This window comes from Ambystoma mexicanum, chromosome 10 (assembly GCF_040938575.1).
Source record: "Ambystoma mexicanum isolate Mex_15411 chromosome 10, UKY_AmexF1_1, whole genome shotgun sequence".
Lineage (NCBI taxonomy): Eukaryota > Metazoa > Chordata > Amphibia > Caudata > Ambystomatidae > Ambystoma > Ambystoma mexicanum.
In genome coordinates this window covers 1,456,211,223-1,456,229,989 of record NC_090932.1, presented here as the reverse complement: position 1 = coordinate 1,456,229,989, position 18,767 = coordinate 1,456,211,223, and the positions used below count along the sequence as shown (strand labels likewise).

Below are 18,767 nucleotides of genomic sequence, written 5' to 3'. Positions count from 1 at the left end.
CTTCAGCAGAGTGCGGCACCCCAGAAGCAAGGAAAGCCTACCTCAACAGTCAGGAGCCGCAGTGTTGCTACTTGCAGTAGACACGAGGAGCTGAAACACTAAACAGCCACTGAAAGTGAAGTTTGCACGGTTGCAAGTTTTGACCCTCCCAGTGCATAGCAGGAGTCCCCCGACATCCTCCCTCTTGTCCCCACGACTGAGGCCCAGGAACAGTGAGATCTGCAGGGATGCACAGAAACAGGAGGTCATCAGCTGCATCTTTCTTCTTTGCTAAGGTACTGTAAAACTAGTCTAAGAGAGCTTACCTCTTACTGTAGATTTTCTTGAAACTTCTAGGACTCACAAGTCTAATCAGCTTGTGGCCCTACATATGATTCTTCTTTTCATCAAAGACTCCTAAGAACATGTGCAAAGAATTTTCCATTTACTTACCAGAAGTGCTTCATCCTATACAAGACTTTTGCCCATTGACATTGGCTTAGCCTACTGAATTGAATGGCTCTTCTTTAGGAATCAAAGTGTTTGCCCTGCTTATGAATATTTGTGGTCTCCTGTTGTTCTAATAACCTTTGCCTTTTACCAATGCTAAATGCCAACATTAAGATATTAATGTCCCCAGCACCCTTGTCGTTGAGGACACCTGTGGGTGTAGGTTGTGTCTGTGGGCCATCCCAAAAGGGTATTTACTAATTCCGAAACTAAGAGTATACAGTATTGAAGTGTATTTGTGTGTTAATATTCTATTTGCTCCCTTCTGAAGGCGGCTTTATAACTGACTGATAAATACATTAATCATTCTTTATGCAAGAAACCTTGAGTATAAAGTTCATTTGAATACCGGTAACTGTGAATCTTTGTGTAACTCCACTACAAATCACATTTCCCCTCTTGAGATAAGCCTGGCTGCTCAACACAACGTACAAGCGTACACCAAAGGTTGGGTTGCCTATAACTGTGGTCAGAGTTGTTTGTAGTGTTACCAGAGGGTACTGCATACAAACTCTGCCTAACACCTCCCTCATAGTACCGCCCCTGGGTCAGTATCAGGTAGTGGCAGCCATCCCCTTGCCATGTGCGAGGAGAGCACCACCAGGGAATCAGTGATGACTGCAATATTCATCACAGTACCTACAGAAAAGAAGCTGGAACACTATCACGGCAGAAGTTGTTCCTGGTGTCACGAAGTGGAAAAAAAATGAATACATTGTGGATAAATGACTGAATAATGGAGAATATTTTGAGGACTCCCAACACTGAACATGCAGTAAAAAACATCTAAAGACAGCCTCAGCGGGTGGAGCGAAGGATGACCTGTGAATTGGCTGTGGGGCAATAGAATCCAAATTGACAGAGTATTCAAGTGACAGCAGTTTTCAAATGCAACTACTTTACTGTTACTGTGGATTGCAAGCCGGACGACAGGGAATATTCCACCAGCATGTTAATCTATGAGATACACAAACAGGCCACCAGACACCATGTAAGAAGGAACCAAAAGGAGGTAAAGAAAATGAGGAAAGACTTCCTGTTTGAAAAAGCACTTCATACGATCTGCAGGTAGAGATGTACAAATGAGCAGTGTTGCATGCCTCCTACACTCCAGGCAAGAACAGCCAATAACAGACTCTGTTATGCCTGCAGGGCACAGAACAGTGATGCAAGTGTGCTGCACATTAAAGAGAAGCCCTGGGCCTTGTGGTCCATGGCACAGCACAAAAAGACAAAATAAAAGAAGAATCCTAAGATTAAGCTCTAAAATAACTGAGGTAAGGCTGGAAATAAAAGTGCCGAAAAGTAATCTTCCTCAAAAAGTGTTTTTCAAAGCAACTAGCATATTAGAAGTTAAAATACTAAAATGTAGCTGTAACAATCTATCATAATAATGACATGCAGTGTAGCATTACAGCAGCCAAAGGTGTGTGATGGTGCAGATGAGACACAGTGATGCGTAAGGCCACGCCCTGCCTGTTCCCAAGTGACAGCAAACTTATAGAATAAGGAAGATAGACTAAGGTGCAATTTTCCATGTAAAACAAGTAGCATTAAATTTAATTTGCCACAATGTAGGGAGCTAGTTTGCCACATTATAGGGAGGACTATGTTGCTGAATACACAGAGAAGGAAAGTAGTAAATGGTGGTAAGCATAGTTGGGTAGGACACACCTATATAAAGCAGCATTATAAATGACAAGAGAAACGCAATTGTTTGCCCTTGCAAGCACAGCATAGTGTTAAGAAAGCACAGCATTGTCATTTAAATAACGTAATAGGGATTTCCGATGGTCCACGATGGTTTTCAGACGACTAGAAGTGCCAAGGCTGAGAGAGAAAGGGAGGGTAGCTGAAACTGCAAATACGTCTTTCTCATGGGACCAGTTTAGATAAGCAACAATTAAGTTAGTTTTGTTGCTAGCAGACAGAAATATGCAAGTTTCCATCATCAGGTGTACCCAGTAATGTTGCCAACAACACACTAGCAAGGTACACCTGCAGCGCCCCAATGGTGAAAGCAGTTAAATGCACACACGAAGAACACATTAACAGGATTGAATACATTGATGACAGAAGATCTCATACACTGGCCTCACACTAGAATAACCCTATGCACGTCATGACTCAATTATATCAAACAACAGTAGGCAGCAACTTCTATCAGAGGGAGTACAGGACGAGCTGTCCAAGGGCGAGCAAACGGTCCGGGAAGTTGGGGCCCAGCATGGGGGTGATGAGATGGAAGTGAGTTTGGATAGTCCCACCAGATGCTAATTGGACTGTTGTGCATAAGTTACACCCAAGGCAACATAAGAAGCGTGCACCAGTATTTTAATGATAGTCAGCAAGTTGTGGTGCCAACTAATCAGAACACAGTTCCATGATGTCCGGGACATGACGTCACACATAGTGGGAAGGACTATGGACAGACTCAAAGCTAATAACGGACCAATTGAAAGGGGAAATGTACGTAACATACATGTGACTTATTTTAACAGCCAATGGCAATCTGTGAACTGTTTTTATGAATAGGACGTTGCAATAAATACCCCTGGGCTACCAGGAAGTAGTGGACAACGTCTGTGTACCTTGCCCCAGCCGAATGGAGTAATAAAGCTGGTTTCTTTGTGCACCTTTGTTTGTTCCCTTATTTTAGTTGGTGTGGATTATTGAGAGTGTTTTTACAGGTGTGAGGACAACACCTACCAAACATCACTTAAATTACACTTGCCGTTGCACATTTCATAAGTTGTCCCTTATTTAATGCAGCCATAAGCCTGCAAGCTCTTTGTAAACCCAGACCCTATTTGATCAAATCCTTAAATCGCAAAAAATGTGAGTGAAAATTGACTGTGGTGAGCATAAAAAATAAAGAGCACGTGAGCGTGCAATCTGGTAAATGCACTGCCTCCACATGCTCAACAATCAATGTTTGTCGCTAACGTGTGTCCCTGTCTTCCACAAGGACGGGAGGATCGGGCCGGCGACTTGATATGTAGTAGCTCCCGGCAGGCCTTGCTCTTGGGGCCTGAGGTGACGACAGAGTGTGATACGGGTGTGATTACGAGCAGCCAATTACTGCAGAGCTGCCCGATAATGTTGTGACAACTGGGTTTGCGACGGAACCAGAGGTGCTGGATGGGTTTGAGTGAGGCCATGCAAGATTACAGGGAAAATGTACTTCAGTTAAAATGTGGGTACCTCTATTATACCATAATGGTTTTTACCCCACTCCTGCCCTGACACTGATATTCCGGATCAATCGGAATTGCCTTATTCTTTGGCAGACTGGGTCAAAGGAGGAGAGAGGTGTTCGCTCACCTGGTCTCTGCGGAGGCGTTGGGACACGGCTGCAGCCCTCCCTGAACTTGAATCACCCCCTTCAGGCCTCTCCCCCAGTAGAAAAGCTGTGAGCGGTGGTATGTGGTGATACTGCTCCTGCGTGGAGATAGGAGTGTGCCAATCTGATTGTTGTACCTCTCGAACCCTTCACCCCAAAGTACGGTTTCTGTGAGCATACACCAGCCCATAAAGCTCACCTGTGAATTATCGAAGATAAGCTCTCTGTCCTGCTACTTCTGGCAGGGGCGCGTCGAATGGGATCTAGTTCCTTCACTGATCCCTGATGAGGATTAGTCCAGTCCAGCTGCGACTATGCTTCTCCCTATGATTGGTAAGTCTTTCTTGAGCTCTTGTGTCTGTATATGTTATTATTTATGCCCGCAATAATGTCTCTCTTCGGTTTTCTTCCTTTAGATGGAAATGCAGGGTCAATGCAGCTGTGAGGCACGAGACGCGGCTGAATGGAAGATGATGCAACCACAATACTCGACAGCAGGTAAGTGATGGTATAAGGGAAAGCGCAGAGTATGGCGAAGCGCAACCTTAAACTGACTGATTTTTCGATGTCTAACCTTGTCTTCTGTTTTTCCTTGCAGGCGCTGCTGTCAACGATGGAGCGTGTTGTGCTGCGGTACCAAGATGAAGATTTTGGCGTTCCGGAAAGTGTAAAGAAGAATGACAATGCATTACTTACCGTAAAAGCATTTCTGATGGTTGTATCTGCTTAGATTCACATGCTGTGCATAGGTCTGACATCCAGTGGTCACTGCAGAGTATTGCATTTTGTTTTTCGTAGTCGAAAAGGGACGTCGACAAGGCGTGTCTGAAATACTATCCCTATAGTGACGTGCGTTGTACCCACAATCCCTCACGCGTCGAGGTTCCTCTGTTTGTATTTTTCTGCCCTGAGGGAGCCTTCTAGACGTGAGTGAGTACAGAAAAGAGATATAAAAGGAAGTCTATGTTCCTTCCATCCGAGCGGGGAGGAAGGGTGGGCGCATGTGAATCTAAGCAGATACAACCATCAGAAATGCTTTTACGGTAAGTAATGCATTGTCTTCTGATGTTTTTTAATCTGCTTAGAATCACATGCTGTGCATAGACTAGCGAGCAGTACCCGGAGTTGGCGATGGGTTATGAGAAGGTACAGTAGAGAAAAGATGTCTTAATACTGCCTGTCCCACCTGGGAGTCAGATCTAGAGTGTGCATCTAGACAGTAGTGTTTTGTAAAGGTGTGCACAGAACTCCAGGTAGCCGCTTTGCAGATGGACTCAAGGGGAACATTTGCAATGAATGCTATGGACGCCCCCGTGCCTCGAGTAGAGTGTGCTCTTGGCTTAAAGGGCAGTTCTCTCTTAGCAAGAGTATAGCAGAGAGTGATGCATTGAACAATCCATCTAGAAATAGTGGACTTTGAAACTGCATCCCTTCAATTCCTGCTGCCGCCGAGACGAAGAACTGATTAGTCTTTCTCAGTGGTCTGGTTCTTTCCATGTAGAACATGACCGCTCTGCGCACATCTAGTGGGTGCAGAGTTTTTTCTCCCAAGTTGGAAGGATTTTGAAAGAACGTTGGCAGTTCTATAGACTGGTTTACGTGGAATTTCGAGATGAATTTCGGAGCAAACCTTGGGTGCGTGCGTAGAACCACCTTATCTCTGTGAACTGTAACGAAGGGGTCTAGAACAGAAAGAGCCTGTAGTTCACTTACTCTCCTGATGGAGGTGATAGCTATTAAAAAAGCAGTCTTAAGAGTGAGGTCTTTAAGAGATGCTTTGTGCATGGGTTCGAAAGGTGAGCCCATGAGTCTGGTAAGTACCACGTTAAGGTCCCATCCGGGAGCTGGGTCAGCTATCGGGGGGTGTATTCTCTTTACTCCCTCCATGAAGGCCTTTATAACAGGGATCTTCCACCACGACACCTTGAGTTGGGAAGTGGTGTATGCAGAAAGTGCCGCTAGGTGGACTTTAATGGAATTGAACACTAGACCTGAATCCAATAAGTGGGTCAGGTATAGAACAATATGTGTGGGAGAGCAGTCAATCGGGTTGATGCTTTTTCCTCTGCACCAGATGACAAATCTCTTCCACTTGCTAGAATAGCAGTGGCGAGTGTTAGGTTTTCTGGCTTCCCTGAGGATGTCCATGCATCTCTGCGGGAGCTGTAGATGTCCGAATTCTATGATCTCAGGAGCCAAGCTGCTAAGTTCATGTTCTGGGGGCATGGATGCAGAGTCCTGCCCTTGTCTTGTGACAGCATGTTGTACGGGCAGGGGAGTTTCACTGGGGGAGATAGAGACATCTCCATCAAGTGAGCGAACCATGGCTGTCGGGCCCACATTGGGGCCACCAGTATCATGGTCACTTGTTCCTGGTGCATCTTGTGCACCACCTTGTTGAGAAGGGGAGTCGGGGGGAAAAGCGTAAACAAATTTCCCTGACCATTGCATCGACAGACCGTTCCCCCTTGGATTGGTTCTGGGGGTACCTGGAGGCGTAACTTAGGCATTGTGAGTTCTCCAGGGTTGCGAATAGGTCTATTTCTGGGAATCCCCATTGTGTGAAGACGTCGAAGACGATGTCTTCGTGCAGTCGCCATTCGTACTCTTCGGGCAGGGGGAAATCTCTGCTGAGTTTGTCTGCCAGCAGATTGAGTTCCCCTGGTACATGTTGTGACAGTAGGAACATGTTTTGTTTGAGAGCCCACTTCCATATATTTTGGGCCAGTTTGGACAGTCCTGGAGAGTGGGTGCCCCCCTGCTTGTTGATGTAGTACATGGCTGTGGTGCTGTCTGTAAGGACCAACACAGTCTTGCCTTGTAGGTGTTCCTGGAAGGCTTTTAGCGCCTTGAACACAGCTAGTAGCTCCAGTAGATTTATGTGTTTGGATGCTACGTTCGGAGTCCACACTCCGTGAGCAGTCTGATGGGATAGGTGAGCTCCCCCATCCTGTGAGGGATGCGTCTGTGGTCAGAGTGGCTTCCGCCGCGGGTGTGGCAAAGGGTTTCCCTCTTTCCAGGTTTTCCTTTGTCCACCACCGTAGCGAGAGAACCAAGGCCTGCGAGACCACCACTAGATCGTCCCACAGTCCGCTGGCCTGACACCACTGGCTGTTGAGCCACTCTTGCATAGGGCACATGCGCGCGAGAGGTACCAAATAAATAACGCCATCATGCCTAGCAAGCGCATTGCTTTGCGTACCGTCACCTCTCGACCGGTCACATATTGAGGGATCTGAAACAGCATGTTTTGGACCCTCTCGTTGGAGGGGAAGACGAGGCCGTCCTTTGTTTGAATTAGAGCCCCTAGGAATTGTTTGATTTGGCTGGGGTCTAGGCTGGACTTCTTTTCGTTGATGAAGAAGCCCAACTGGAACAAAAGGTCTACAGTCTTTTGGGTATTGGAGAAGCATGCTTCGTAAGAATCCCCTGTCATGAGCCAGTCGTCGAGGTAAGGGTAAACTGGGATGGACAACCTGCGCAGGTGGGCCGCTGCCACTGCCAGTACCTTCGTGAATACCCTTGGTGCTGATGCTATGCCGAAGGGTAGCACTTTGAACTGGTAGTGTTTGCCCTTTATCATGAACCTGATGTATCGTCTGTGCGCTGGCAACATTAAAATATGAAAGTATGCATCTTTCATGTCCAATGTTGTCATGTAATATCCCTGTGATAGCAGTGGGATCACTTCCTGTAAGGTCACCATACAAAACTTCTGGGGTTTGATAAACTTGTTTGCTGGGCGCAGATCTAATACAGGGCGCATGGTTAGATCCTTTTTGGGTACAAGGAAGTACACTGAATAAATACCTTCTGTTACCTGAGATAGAGGCACAACCTCTATGGCTCCTTTTTCCAGCAGTTGTTGTACTTCTTGGAGAAGGATGGCAAGGTGTTCCGGTGTCATGCGTCGTCCCCTTGGGGGTCTGTATGTTGGGGAACTGTTGAATTCGATGCAGTATCCGTGGGCTATGGTGGAAAGTACCCAGCGGTCTGACGTTATTCCCTCCCATGCTGGAAGAAAGGATGTTATCCGGCCCCCGACCGGTGTTGCATGGGAGGGGACGCGAATCTTCGCGTCACTTGGTGTTGTTGGGGGCTTGGGAGCCTCTGGGGGTGGACCCCCGACCTCTCCCTTTGCCCCGGCGCTGGCCTCTTTGGCTGTACTGCCCACAATTGGACTGGTAATTGGTGGCAGGGTACTGTTGCTGCTGATTCTGCTGTTGGCGTTGGCCACGAAAAAAGCGTTTGTTGCCATAACCGCGTCTGGTAGTGAGCTTAGAGATCTGGTCAAGAGTTTTGATAGTATCGAACTCTTTTTTAGAAATCTCCAGAGCCTCATCCACTGCTTTCCCCAAGAGGTTTTAGTCTTCAACAGGTTTATTTATTAAAGACGCCTGTGTCTCCGGTTTGAACCCTGAGTTGCGCAGCCATACATGGCGTTTTAGGAGTATTCCCTGAACCAGGGAACGTCCCGCTGTCTCTGCAGCATCCAGAGAGTTCTTTACAATACTCTGGTTGACCTGGGTTTGTTCGCCAATAGTTGATAGCAGGCGTGTATGTAGTGGTTCCGGCGCTTCTTCGGCGTCTTTACGCAGTTTGGCCCACTGCGCGTCCGCGTAGCTAGCTAGCAAAGAATTGTTGTTTGCAATTCTTGCCGAAAAGGCAGCCGAGGATGTGACTCTCTTTGCAAGGGCATATAACCTCTTGCCCTCCTTGTCAGGTGGTGCCTCGCTGGTGGACAGCAGCACCCCTGCCCTCTTCCTTGTATTAGTTACTACAAGGGAATCCGGAATGGAATGTCCCCTGATGTACAGCGGGTCTGAGGGTGAAGGAGTGAAAAGTTTTTCAATTCTTGGATTAACTCCTCTGATTAGTGCGGGTGTGGATAGCGAAGGGATGATTCTTCTCTTCACTGAAGCGAGGAGGGGAATGGTCTGGCTGACCGGGGGTTTCTCCTTAATTACTTTTTCCACAAAGTCTATTTCAGGAGAGATCTCCCCAGTGTCCAGTTCGAAATGTGCTGCTGCTCTGCGCAACAGGGCATTAAATGTGGGCTGATCGTCAATGGGAGACGTGTTTCTAACAGGTGAATTGTCAGGAGGATTTAGGTTCAGGACATCAGTGTCCGAATATACTGATGGGGATTGCCAGGGATGAGAAGGGCCTTCTTCTGGATTTTCTCCGAAGCCTTCTCCTACCATGTCTGGGCTGTCTTCCAGACCTTCCTCCTGGTTCTGTCCCTCTTCATCGTCCACAAATTCATCCTCCTCCTCCAAGTATTGTTCCTCACCAGTGAGGTCATACACCTTATGGAAATCTGAGGCTGTGTTTTGCTGGGGATTGAATAGTCTCGGATATTTGGCCCTGGGGTCCTCCTGAGGCCCTTCTCTTGTTCTCTTGGGAGTAGGAGGGTTCTGGGTCTTCATAAACCTCTCCATTCTCTCCATGCAGAGATGGAGCCTTTCCATGGTTTCATGGGGTACCCCTGAGCGGTCTAGCGGGGGAAAATTAGTGTCATCTAGCTGAAAACAGCTCAACCTCTCCCACAACGTCGAGGAAAGTGTCCCGTCGCCTTCTGAAAAGCCTTCTGGTGTGCTGGGGGTCCCCCCGACTGAAGGGGGCAGTCCCCGTCTTTCTTCAGGCTTTTTCGGCGTGTCTTTCGACCTTTGCGTAGCGCTCGAAGTGTCTTTCGGCGTACGCTTCTGGGCGTCGGCTACAACGATCCTCGCCAAGCTCTCTGTGACTCGTTTGTCAGCGGAGGGCTGTGGTTTCGACGTTAAGGGTGTCGATCGTTCTACGGCGGCGTGCGCTCTCTGCTGGTGCGCGCCGGCCGATGGTTTGGGGCGGCGCCCTTATTTGCCGAAAGCCCAGTCGCTGGTCGCGGCTGCGAGAGGGGCTTCGAACCTGAACGGTCCGAGGAGGCCGCCGTTGGAACCTGCGTCTCCTTGGGCGCTGATGCTTTCTTCGTCTTCGACGAAGAAGAGCCATGGGTTGTGTGCTTATGTGTGGTATCGTGTGCGTCAGTGTCGCCGGAGTGTTCATCCCCATAAGCAGGGCGTGAGCCGAGCCCATCGGGGCCGGGGACAGACGACGAACAGCGCGAGCGCTCTTTAGAGGGGTCTACGACTTCCGTAGCGGAGGTCGTGTTATCACGTTCCTCGTCACTGTCGGTGGTAGCAGCGGCGGGTGAAGAATCGGCCTTCGACATAGCGTAGGCCGCCCACCTCTTGACCCTACGGTCTTTTAGAGTTTTCGGCTTAAGAAGCCAACAAGCCGTGCAACCCTCCTCTTTGTGATCGAGGGGCAAGCAGCGGTTACACCGTGAATGCTTGTCCTTCCAAGTAAACTTGCCCTTGCAAAGCGGGCAAAACCTAAAGGGTGTCCTCTCCATAGCCGAGGCAATAAATCGTGATAACGACCCCAAGGGAAAGGAAGGGGAAAAGGAAAGCCATTCTCAGAAAATAACCAGAGATGTCCCACGACCCCACTCTCCCTACTGTATTTGGCCTGCGAGGCCACGTGTTCGGCAACGCCGAAGGATCTCCTCCGCTTGTCCCCTCCGTCGAAGATCTTGCTCGGCGGAGACAGCTTCACAACTGCGTCGAGGGAGGGATCGATGTGTTATATATTAAATAGGAAAACGACCAAAGATCGAGGAGATGAAATCTGCAATGTCTCTCGAGGAGCTCCGCGTAAAGGCGACCAGTAGCTGTGCGGAAAAAAACAATCTGAGGGACCTCGACGCGTGATTGATTGTGGGTACAACGCACGTCACTATAGGGATAGTATTTCAGACACGCCTTGTCGACGTCCCTTTTCGACTACGAAAAACAAAATGCAATACTCCGCAGTGACCACTGGATGTCGGACCTATGCACAGCATGTGATTCTAAGCAGATTAACAAACATCAGAAACTTGGTTCGCCGAAAAGATGTACAGGTAAGAACAGTTTCCCCCAGTTGGTAAGTATGCTGGCAGGAAGCAGGATCTTCAAAGGTAAGTCTGACCTCAGGCAACGGTGAGCGTTACGCTGCTTGCAAGTGCAGAATAACACAAAGCGTCCGTCTCGAGGATCGGGGCATCTTATATAGCTGAGATCGTGGGCATGCCCATTAGGGCCGGCTTACCAGCCACACCCTGCCACTCTTCGAGAGTGAGCACATGAAAAGGCAATCCATTAGTAGCCACGCCCAAGAATACACTTGGGGCTGCTTAATGGATGTAATGTTCAGGTTAATGCATCCTGCTTAATGGATGGAATGCATCTGAAGTGCTATGTCCATAATAAAAGTCGTTTGGTGTTAAATGGATGTTCTTGTTTACTTTTGTTCATGAGCCTGGTGCCAAAGGCGCCGGGACAGTGTCCACCCAGATCTTTGTGCATGCAACCCCTGCATGCATGTGCCCCTGACTTCATGACCATGACAAGAAGGTAGTGACATGGTTATGCAGAGCTGTGGAATGCAAATGGTGAGCAGCCTTCAGTTCAAGAGGTACGCACCAATGCTTTTTTGTCTGTTTGTGGTCAAACAATTAATGTGGAGCACGGCTGGTGGAAATCGCTGAAAAAGAATAAGAGCGCATGTGTGAATATTTTCAGTTTCTTCCGCACTCTTACCCTCTGGGTCATTCAGATGGTCCCTCACAGTTTTTGATTTAGCCTGGCCTCAGTCCCTGCTTTACTAGTTTGTTAGCTGCGTCCATTATTGTGTGTGCCACCATCTGCTGGTGTGGGGTGGGTGCCAGACTCCTTCAGTCTGGAGTCTAGAGAGTCTTCAGAGCCATGGAATACTTGGCATGATGTTAGGCATTTTATGGTGAGAAAAGTGGGCATCCATGAAAATGCCCATGTTTTACCTTCCCCCTGCAAATTTGGAAAGTGCTAGTGAAAAGAAATTCAATAGGCTGTCTTGGCCCACTCAATTAATTTGGAACCGGAAAAAACAGATTGCTAATCTTCATCTGTACAAGATGCCAGTTCTGAGATAGACACGGTTAGCCCCATTTGTATCCAGGAGTGAACACCGACTAAAAAACATTCACAGAGAACATTCTTAGCCAGCTCCTCTCTAATAGTGACACACATGGTTATAATTGTCCATCCACCAGGAAATTGATTCTCTAAGCACCATAAAGTTCTATGCATTTGCCATTGTGAACGCAACACACTATTGCTGAGGTGTTGCGTTGGTGCACATGGGCTTGTGAGATGTCATCAACCACACTTTTCACAAAAGGGGCCAAGTGACTTTTGTGTTTGGCTAGCGGCCTACAAATTGAAATGTTTGCGCCAATTAAATCTTAAGAGGACAATGTATGGGACATTACATGCTTTTGGTCAAAGATATAGCGAGCAATACCCAATAGAATCCACATTAACAAAGTCTGTACCCAGAAAATATGGGTAAGACTGCACACAGCATGTAAATCTATGGCTGATTGATGCTTCAAAACTGTATTCGAACTACAAATTAACAACAAAATAATTGCCCTGCATTATACTAACAATTTAGCATTGAAACGTTTAAGCAAACAGACTGGCAAAACATTCTATTAGATTTTCAGCATTACAAATATGTGACCAGACTACTGTGTGTTCTTGGCATCAGTTGAACTACCAGTCATTAAAAAATGAGCCACAAATTAAATTAAATGGGATATTTAAGACGTGCAAACATTGGTCTTTTTAAAAACAGATTATAAATTGTGTTGAGTTTACCTGCACTCCAGGGCTCACAGGAACTGGGTACATCATATTTGGTGCAAAACAAACTGGCTGAGTATATACTGGAGTTGGCTGCTGATGGCTCACCATAGATGGGCTGGGCTGGGCTTGGGGGCGAGGAGATGTTGGTGTTGTAGAAGGCTTGGGCTGCAAGCAGATCACATGCAATTGTGTTAGTATGTTATCTGGTTTGCGGCAGAATGTTTTAACGAACATTTCTTTAAGTGGCTCAATATATTCCGAGCTAGAAGAAAAACGATGCTTAAGAACGTGCCATCTAAAACAGTATTTCATCTTCATGAGGAATTACACTGCTGTGCTTACACCTTGAGTTAAATGCAACACTGTCGTAATGCACTTATAAAAGCATTATTCAGCTATACTCAATCAGTGCCAGGCCAAAGCTTTTTTCTAATATAAGAAGATCAGATGTAGAGATCAATATAATACATCATCAATAGTATGTAATCATGATCATCTAAAATCATGCAAATAGTTCAGTTCAGCAAAGACTGGTCAATCCCACCAAGTATTTTATTAATACCATGGAGTCACGTGGGTGGCCCAGCCCAGGTCCTAACAATAAAAATGTACAAATATGTTTAAGATGATGCTTTTTCAGCATTAAAGTAGGTCTACGTAATACAATTAGAAACTCTCATGCAAGAAAGTTTTTCTTCCAAAGTCAGAGCCCTGTGAGAAACCTAGGGGTATTCTCCCATGAGGACTCCGATAATCCTCTATTCAGGTGACCAGGGGAGGGCCATCGCTTTTGGATCCCAACCCTGGGGGTGGACAAGCGAGGGAGGATCGCCAGAGTAGGGGAGGCCGGGGATGCCCTCAGGAGAATACCCTAGGAGAGACGCTGTATTCTAACCAGACAGTGGAGGAGGAGGAAGTCCCAGATGCCTTTGTGGGATATCTTGATTCCCATAAACCAAATTCAGGTTGCAAGATCCTTCAATCTTGCACAATCCATCAATGCCCCAGAGTGAGAAGGGAAAGAGCGGATTACTCAAAAGGGAGGAAAGCGCAACAAAAAGGATCTGGGCACTGAAAGCAAGACTTATTCATCCTCTACAAATCTCAGGGAAAATCACTTAAAACACAGCACACACAGGTCATCAGCAGACATAAAGAAGGGGAAAATGTCCTCCTGTGGGGAGGAACAAATCAGGAGAGTTTCTTATACCCCCTGTCAATACCCTGATAAGATGATCAGAACTCAACTTAAATCCGGTTATCTGTTTAAACACTCTCTTAACCTAAAGCGAAGATTTACAGTCTCACCCCATGTCCCCCTCCCATTTCCAACAAATACTAAGACGAGGGTGAGGCCACTATAATCAGTAATGATTACCCATAGGAATAACATGGGGAAAGTAAGGGCAACCTACTTTAGAGAAAACCACTGTCCCACTAATGGGGTCAGGCACCTATAAGTAACCATTCACACCCGACTCCACTTGACTGTGTTTAGCTATAAAACGTGTGGTCATTCACAGAGAAATGAACGAGCTGGGGGATGCAGTACGGAGCAGGGGACCCAGAAATATAGAAGCAGATGTTGCAGGCAGGAGTAGGACTGCGTGCAGAGACGCGGGGCCAGTGTGAAATAGCGGCTGCAGCATGGCCAGGGAGACGGAGACTCACAGCCTGTGTTATGCAGGCTAGGTCCAGGAAAGTGCTCGTTCTCTTTGGGCCAGTGCCGGCCCCAAGGGTGCCAGAGGGCAGGTGGTGAGACCCTGACCTCAACCCAGCATTGCCTGGAGGAAACCGGTTCTCAATGTAACACTGCCCAATGAGTTTTGTGGAGAATGCGGCACATAATTGTAAAGAAGAAACCCTGGTAACGTCCTTTCGACTGGATGTTCCTGCCACATATTCCTCATCTTTTGATATCTCCAATATCCAGCTTCAGAAAAGAAAATCCAGTAGAGGGCGCTGTGCGTCGATGCGGTTGACACGATGTCCCTCGAGGGCCTCTGTCTCGAGGATGTCATCCAAGGCATATAGTGCACACGCAGCGCCCATTGGCTTCAATTCTGATTTTCCGTGTCGTTCTTAAGTAGAACTACCCACATTAAAGCGGATTAGACCATACTAGACTCTGAAGGAGCGTAAGCTGCAATAAACATGGAAATTCTACTGTGAGGAAGGCTGGGAGGGGCGACGAGGAATACGTGGGAGGAACAGCCACTCAAAGAATGTTACCAGGGGTAAGTAACTTGTTCTTCGAAAGGATTATTGTGTCCTCCCACGTATTCCTATAGTTTGATAGACACCCAAAGCAAGTGTTAGTTTTGGCAGAGGGAGTATAAATTTTGAAATCCAGGATTGTCATGAACCGAATGAAGGGCTGCTTTCCCAAAGGTTCCACTGTGCTGTGACTTAAGGTGGAATCAATGTAGTAATTCTTTGTAAATGTGTGAATTGTAGACCAATTGGCTGCCTCACAAACACTTTTATAGGAACACTGCTTTGCAGAGCAGAAGCAGCCATGCCCCTAGTGGAATGGGCTCTCAAGCCATCTGGGGGATCTTTCCCGGCAAGCCTATTGCATTCAGTAATAGCTAAAATATTCCATCTGGACAAGATTGATCTGTTTGGTTACAGCCTTTCCCAGCCTATGGCCAGTGTATCCTATAAAAAGCTGGTCATACAGACGACACTGACATCTTTGAAATGTAGTAACTCAGAGCCCTTCATGGGTCGAGTTTGTGTAGCCTCTCCTCTTCCTTGCCAGTATGAGTTGGAGGGTAGAAAGTAGGTAGTACTATTGTTTGTCCCAAGTGAAAATCTGATATGATCCGGGGTAGGAATGAAGGTTTGACCCCAAGGACGATCTTGTCCTTATGAAAGACCAGAAAAAGTGGCTTGGAAGGTAGTGCCTGCAACCCGCTCACCCTACGGGCTGATGTTAGCGCTACCAACAGGGTGGTTTTGAACGTTCGTAGTCTTAAGGGACAGGAATGGAGCAGTTCAAATGGTACACACATGAGAAACTTTAAAACAAGATTAAGGTTCCAAATCGGAAACCTGAGATGAGGGAACACATTAGTGAGACCCTTTAGAAATTCTATCACCAAAAGGTATTTTAAAATATGACGTTTCCTCAGACGAGCGCTTGAAGACAGAAAGCGCCACCAAATAACCTTTAATGGTCCCAAACCTGGTGCCCCAGATTGGCCAAGTACAACAGAAAAGATAACCGCTCCAGTGTTTTACACAGCAAAGGACCCACATTCTTATCCCGGCAACAGCAGCAGAATTTGTTCCAATGGCAGCAGTAAAAAGACTTTGTTGCGGGACTTCTGGCTGAAAGCAAAATCTCCATTCCGTCAACCGGGAGGTCCCAATCCTTATACCTCAGAATCTCAGAAACCATGCTTGAAGGCCAAGAGTCTTGACCTCTGGATGGAGAACCCGACCCGCTCGCGAGAGAAGGTCCTCTCTTTGTGGAAGACTTATTGAAGGGCAGATGGACATGTCCAGAAGGACCAGTTACCACGTCCTCCAAACCGGGGCTATTAGGATCATGGATTTCCTGAACTTTCTCAACCTCCTGATCACGTGAGGAATGACGGGGAGTGGAGGAAACGCGAACAGAAGTGGAAATTCCCAGTCCACTACGAACACATCACATGGAGCTCCTCTTGGGGGAAATTCCCTCAAGCAGTACAGTTCACAATTCTGGTTGACACTGGTCTCAAACAGATCCACCTGAGGGGTTCCTCAAAGGGCGAAGATCTCTTGAAAGACTTCCTGAGCTAGTTCCCACTCGTGGGAGACTGTGCTATGCCTGCTTAGAGTAGCCACTGCGGTGGTCTCCTCTCTGGCATGGTGAACTGCCGATAGGTAGATTCCTTCTTGAATTGGCCATAACCAGACATGCATCGCCTCTCTGAACAGTGGTAGTGACCCTACACTACCTCTCTTGTTGTGGTAGTACATGGTTACTGTGCTGTCCGTCATTATAAGGACATTCTTTCCCCATAGAGCAGGCAGAAAAGCCTTCGGCGCACTTCAGATTGCGCTGAGCTCCAAAATATTGATGTGTAGTTTGGACTCCGATGGAAACCAACAACGGTGAGTGAGGCATCTGTCACTGCTGTCATCTCCGGTCATGGTTGCCAAAAAGGTTCTCCCTTCATAAGGTTGTCCCCACAGGCCCATCAGAGGAGATCATGTGCGACCCTGTTTGGAACCTGAAGTAGGTCTGACATGTTGCCCGAGAATTGAGACCATTGTGTCCTGAGAGCCCATTGAAGGGATCTTATTCTCAGGCGAGCCTCTGGCACCGGGAAAATGTAGGATAGCAGGATGCCATGAGGCCGAGCAACCTCAAGAAGTCGAAGGGCAGGAGACACCGGGCACTCTGAAATTTGGTGACCATCTGCCAAATGTCTTGAGCCCTCACCTCGGGTGGCGAGGTCTTTCCCAAGGATGTGTCCAGGACCACCCGATTGAACTGGGACTTTTGTTATTGAGTGAGAAGCCCAGTCTGTGGAGAGAGTGGCAGGTCACAAGATGATCCAGGAGTTGTCCCGGAGAACACGCTCTTATCAGCCAATCGTCCAGGTAGGGGTAGATGTGAATCCCCCCTCTCCTGAGACTCTCTGCCACCACTGCTATCAGTCTTTATTCCTCTTCTGTACAGGTACTGGCTCTATAGCACCTTTCTCTAGCAGGGTCACCATTTCTTGTACAAGGAACGGATCCGGAACCTTTAACAAATGGCTCCTTAGTGGGTGATTCTGAGGTCTCTGCATGAAGGTGATGCAGTAATCTTGGGCTATGGTTTGTAATGCCCAAGTATCTGAAGTACTACCCCCAATTCTTTCAGATGCTGAGACAGTCTGCGTCCCAACGGTGTGGCGTGAGTAAAGAACTCAGAGGTTTTGAGGTGGCTGAAACAGTGGCTGATGGTAAAGATGCAGCTGCTTGGGTGGGCTATGCACCTCTCCTTCATTCACCAAGAGGGAATCTTCTTTAGCTTCTTTGACCATCCATTCCTCTCGCTATTCCAACTGAGGAGTAGTAGCGAAAGGATCTACTGCTCTATGACGGTCCACTGGAGTGAAAGGGCTCAGGCTGCCCAATAGCAGCACCTAGAGACTTGGCTGCTGCGTTCAAGGTCTGCAGCTTCTCAAGGTTTTCGTCAGCCTTGCTGCCAAAAAGATGAGAACCGTCAAAAAGCATATTAAGGAGTCTAGCCAGCACGTCCAGTGCAAATCCAGACTTGCGCCACCAGACTTTCTGGGGTAGGATGTTTTGACAAGTAGCTGCGGTCACTACTTGACAGCCTATATTTTTTTGTCAAATTTGTATTGACTCTAAGGAGTGTAGGTTTTCTGAATTACAGGCAAAGGTGTTGATAGTTTCGAGCCAGATGCTGATGGAGTCTTCAATGAAGACGTCTTGGATGTCAATGGCGTTGACGGCGCAGCTGGCATCAAAGGGGTTGATGAATTCAACGTTGACTGGTCCGTGGACTTTGTCCGTGACTACTTTGATGGCTTGAAGGATTCCTTGATGACTTTTCATCGTATCGAGGCTTCGATGGCTCTCGATGGGAATCTGGCCTTCATCCCGGAGTCGAGGGCGTGAAGGATTTGGCTCAAGCCCTTTCCTTACTGGCTTCAGAAGGCCCAGTGGGAGCGTGGTCTACTTGCTTCAAGGGTTTCTGACTCTTGAAAATGTTTATAGGTTCCTGTCTGAATGATTACCATTCAACTGAAGCAGAGTCCTTATTGGGCAAGATATAGTCATCTGTGGGGAGGAGTCGGAGGAGGATGACGAAAGCACGCGATTTCTGATGCCTTTTCTTCAATTTCCTCAACAGCGAGAAGTGGTGGGAGCCACTCAGTGACCTGGACCTTTTAGTCTTCTTCCGTAGAGGAGAGATGTCTCTCGCTTTGCCGGAAGAATGTTTGACGGAGTAGATGACGGGGATTTTTCTGGGGAGTCTACCTGCCGCCAATTTCCCTTTACGCTCCTTCAGAGCTTTCCCGGTCAACGACTGACAATTCTCACAGGCTGAGTTCTAGTGCTCCACACCGAGACATAAGCATACTCAATCTTGATGTCGTAGTCTTGGCATTTTTTAAACCCGGTCTTTTGGGTTGTCGGAGACAAAGACATTTTTTGAAAATTCCCAAATAAATATCTGAAGAGCGCGTAGTACACGAAGTGAAAGCTTACTC

General features: G+C 47.4%; 1 protein-coding gene across 10 annotated transcripts in view; it reads right to left on the bottom strand.

The window, feature by feature from the left end:
* Positions 1 to 18,767, bottom strand: part of ATXN2 (ataxin 2) — a 2,542,428-nt gene that overhangs the window by 1,072,235 nt on the left and 1,451,426 nt on the right. For all 10 annotated transcript variants that reach the window (XM_069619525.1, XM_069619517.1, XM_069619521.1 and 7 more), the window contains one exon: positions 12,556 to 12,708. In XM_069619525.1, coding sequence (XP_069475626.1) covers positions 12,556 to 12,708 — 153 coding nt within the window. The remainder of the gene's footprint in view (positions 1 to 12,555; positions 12,709 to 18,767) is intronic.